This window comes from Morus notabilis, unplaced genomic scaffold (genome assembly GCF_000414095.1).
Source record: "Morus notabilis unplaced genomic scaffold, ASM41409v2 Scaffold382, whole genome shotgun sequence".
NCBI classification, from domain to species: Eukaryota; Viridiplantae; Streptophyta; class Magnoliopsida; order Rosales; family Moraceae; genus Morus; species Morus notabilis.
The window spans coordinates 137,636-142,209 of record NW_010364200.1 but is presented as its reverse complement, the minus strand read 5'-3'; the positions used below and the strand labels follow the sequence as shown (position 1 = coordinate 142,209).

At 34.5% G+C, this 4,574-nt stretch overlaps 1 protein-coding gene across 1 annotated transcript; it reads right to left on the bottom strand.

The window, feature by feature from the left end:
- Positions 1-2,351: 2,351 nt before the first annotated feature.
- On the bottom strand, positions 2,352-3,794 carry LOC21411788 (MACPF domain-containing protein At4g24290; the record flags this gene model as incomplete). Its single annotated transcript, XM_024170657.1, has 3 exons — positions 2,352-2,805; positions 3,121-3,329; positions 3,617-3,794. Coding segments are annotated over 3 exons (642 nt in total), but the record flags the coding sequence as incomplete, so codon positions are not given.
- Between the last annotated feature and the right edge of the window lie 780 nt (positions 3,795-4,574).

Below are 4,574 nucleotides of genomic sequence, written 5' to 3'. Positions count from 1 at the left end.
GACATGCAAGTGAAATAAAAAAAAAAATTTGGACGGTTCCATGAACCTAAGAATTACAATCTCAAAATATTAATAATAATAATAATAAATAAAATTACATCAATGTGTCTTCTTATAATTCTCCAATTTCATGTCTCCCTGGTGCATCTATAAAAGAAAGTTGGGTTTGGGCTGTCTTTAGACAGCCCATGTGGAATCTAGGCCAACTTGAAAAGCCAGCCCAGAATGAATGCAACGACTGCCTCAGTAATGAGGTAGAGCAGGCCCATATGGGCCTGGGCCTTGCACCAGCTAGACTTGCTCTAGCTGGTGCCGTGACTGCACCTTCAGTCACTTGCAGCAGCCCCCCGGCTGCTGCACTGCTGCCATGGCCGAACAGCCGTGGCAGCCGCCCTTTATCGCCAACATATGAATTTCTATTTTACAATTAATCTAATCAAAATAAAATAGTAAAAACTAATTCTATGAACTGAAAAAATTTACGACCAATCCATTCACATAATACATAACCATCACACAAAAATCATACATTATATGCATGTGTCTACCCATTAAACATACATGAATTATCACATAATTAAACGTTAAATTAGCATGAAATAAAGACCGCTATGATACTAATTGTTGATTTCTAAAGCCGAATTTTCAAAAAGAATTGTGCAAAAGCATGACATCGATTGAATCACATAAATTAAAATTTAATGCGATCATTATTTCATGTTAATTTAACTATAAAGAAATTGAAGAGAATAAGAAAAATTTTACCGTCGTTCGATTATGACGTAAATCTTGAATTTCTCCATCACCATCTTGAGCTCTTAAATTCTAGGAACACCACGGTTATTTCTTAACGTATTTTCAGATTAACGTGAACTCAATGAGCTTCTCAACACATGAGATTGAAGATTAAGAAGGCTCATTTTTTAAAAAAAAAATGTGATATCTTTCGGTAGCCTTTTTCTCTTCTCACTTTTTATTTTCTTACGTGCAACTTATCTCTCTTTTGCATGAGGAACATATATATTTTTTTCTTTCCTCAATTTTTCCGTGCAGTTCCTTTTTTTGAAACTCGCACCATATGTGCAACAACACATATATAGGGCCCGTTCACTTCACTGATTCGAGTTTGTAATTCGAGTTGAGATGTGATTTTATGTAAGAGCTTTTTACTGTAGCAAAAAAGTTAGATGTGACTGTTTTTGATAACTTTTTACTGTAGCAAAATTCAAATTCTAACACGAATTGGTGAAGTGAACGGGGCCATACTTTGTTTTCCTCAGTGTGAGGAAACGTGGCTTACTCTTTTTTTTTCCCCTCGAAGAAACGTGCGTTGTCCACGTTTCCTCCCCTTTCTTTATTCATATATATATATATATATATAGGTAAGGTCTCTGGTCAGACTAGAACGGCACTTGTACAATTTAAAGATTTTTTGTACATTTACATATAAAAGTTGTATAATTCAAGATAAGTCTTGTATATTTACATATAAAGATGTATAAGTTGTACAATTCATCATATGTCTTGTATATTTACACACAGAAACTGTACAATTCAGCATAAGTCTTGTTTATTTACAGAAGTACAATGCTGTAGTTTTCAAACGTTTTAACTAGCATTGAAGGTAATATTGTGTTCCTTATATGATTTTTCTGTAAAATTTGAAGTTATCACACGATGAGCATATATAATTACCATTAAATTTTTAAAATCGTCATTCCTTTTATTATTAGTATCCAAAGTTTTGTTCAAGAAAAACGCAAAGTTCAGGGATTAATCTATAGCATTTTAAAAAAAAAAAAAAAAAGTCTCAAATTTTGAGAGTTTCAGAAAGTATATGTTAAAGTTAGTTTCAATAATGGTCAACTCAGCAAGGTCGTTACACAATCAACCAAAAAAAGTTTAGTTGCAAGTGTTGTCGTGAGGCGGTGGGTCTCCTCGTCCGTTTGTCGGAAGCCACCGGCAACGAGATGGCTGCGGAGGTGGTCGATGAAGGTCGAGAGAGAAATGGGTTTGATTGTGGGAGTGGGAGTGCACTTGAGAGACGCATAAAAATAAACTTTCATCTACACTGTTTATTTTTTAATCTGATGGCCACAATTTTTGAGCGAATCAATCATATAAAATTAATGTGCTAGATTAAAGACTCATTTGTATATTGGCTGATTTGTTATATTTCATGTTATTGATTTGTTTCTTCTAATTAATCACTTCCACACACACACCCACTCTTTTTGACTTCTTTAACTGTGTTTCTTCAGACAAGGTATAGTATCAATTGAGTTAGGCATCACGGATCATGAACACATTAAAAAAAAAACACACACACACATAAAAGGAAAAGTGTACTAATGAGATTTATTATATAACTTTGTCTTTACATTTTCTATTAGGGTATAATGCTAACTGGGTAGAGGCTACATTCTTTAAATAATGCATTGAGAATCGTGGGTGTCTTGTTTTTCCTTGGCAGATAACCCAGAGAATCGTGGATGCTCCTATATCTCAGGACCATAAAACTTGCCCATGTTTCTTTTCAGTTGGAAATCATCAATGAAAGTCTGGTTTCTGCAATTGTTTGTTTGGAAGTAACTGTCCTCCTTTCTTTGTCTTTTCCTCACGTAGTACCATCTGAGACTTTTCCAATGCAACAGTGTATAGCGTGATGAACACCCCATCAAAAGCAAGGGTCTTATTGTTGGCTGCATCTTTCTGCCAACAACTTGAGAAATTAAACATTGCATTGAAGAGGCCCGAAGGAATTTTTCCAGTCAAAGAAATTTCCTGGTTGAACTGCTCTGACATCTGGGAGTGAGAGAGAATGCAGTTAGTTACTGAAATAGAGAAAGCTACAATACATTCGATGAAATCTCTTGATACCAATGGTTATTAAAGTGCCCAGAAAGAAACATCCATCTCCATTTGATCACAATTATACGTGAACATGGCAGGTAAATATTGAATGACAGGTGGATCTCACCGATCCAAGTTTACTACAATTGGCATGTATTCCTTCATCTCTCCATGATTGCAGGAGAAAGTGATCTCTTATGAGTTATGGTGAGAGATTAAGAAATCATCATTAAGAATAAACGACAACAAAACTTGAAGAAGAAATACCTGTTGGAAAGAGAGAACATCAGACCTAAACCGTGTTCGCTCGCCTTTATCGCATTTGATGGATTTAGAAACATTCGAGATTGTAATTCCACCGGGCAAAATGATTTCGCGGCCATTGTCTTCATCAATCTCAATGAAACGTGAATCAGAGGAGTCTCCTCCTTTGCAGTACTTGAGCCGTAGATCCGTTGAGATGTCGTATCCCCTCCCTATCAAAAATTTGCAAAATCACAAATTTTCACTACCCAGAAGAAGAAATCAGATCAAAACAGTGCTTGTAACGACTTTACAAGACAGAACCCAGAAATCTTTCGTACAAATGCCCTCAAAATCAGGAACCACAGATGAGAAAATCAAGAAAAATAAGCAAACCTTAGCCCCTTAAAAATCAAATCAAAATCCCCAAAAGAAAAAAAAATCTGTGTAAAAAGAATCTTACTTCTTTCTCAACAATAAGAATAAGAATTATTATTATAAATTACAACAAGATACCTACCTGTGGAGGCGGTCGAGGAAGCGGCGGCGGAGAAAGAGGAGGAAGTGGTGGTGTTTGAGGAGAGAAGAAATGTCAGGGTGGAGGAGGAGATAAAAGTGGGTTTGCTTGTGGGAGTTGTCGGGACACGGCCTCGTACGCCTATCGAAACTCGTCGGCGCCGATGTGGCTGCGGAGGAGGTCAACGGAGCTCGAGGAAAGTCGAGGGAGGTCGAGAGAAAATCCACGGTTTGGGAGTGCTCGGTCGTGGGTTTGAGAAAGGGAGAGGTTTCTGAGAAACAAACTTTCATCTACACCATTTAAAATTCAATCCAACGGCCACGATAACTTGAGCGGATCAGTCATATAAATATAAATACAGTCTTGAGGAAACATGCTCTCCTTTTTTTTTATTTGTATTATGTATTATGGCCAAACCTCATTGGCCAAAAAATAAAACAAATTTCTCTAGATGAAAAACGTGGAGAGATATAGGAGTGTGAGAAAAATTTCTTTGATTAGATTCATCCATATTAATTTAAAATAATTTTAAAATAATTTCAATATTAATTAATGGAATTAATTAATATATGTATTTAGAATTCTCAATTCTAAATTGAAAATCATTGAAAATCATAACCCAATATAATATATATAGTTAACATTAATCTTATAGAGCCATTGAAATGAACCATAAACATTATAATTTTAAACTCCAATAATTTTTGAAAATTAATTAACACATTATTTAATATATCAAAATTAATAATTCTAAATTACTCCACTATAAATTTAAAATTACACTCTTAAAATTATAAAATAATTATGTTCACGGAATTTGTGTTGTTCATTAATATAATCACTATATACAAATTAATCATCCATAAACAGTTCATAATTAAAGTTAGGTATTTTCCGTTGACCTCTTTAATTATATCTTTCTCCATAAGTACCATTAATCTTTTAATAAATAATATATTTT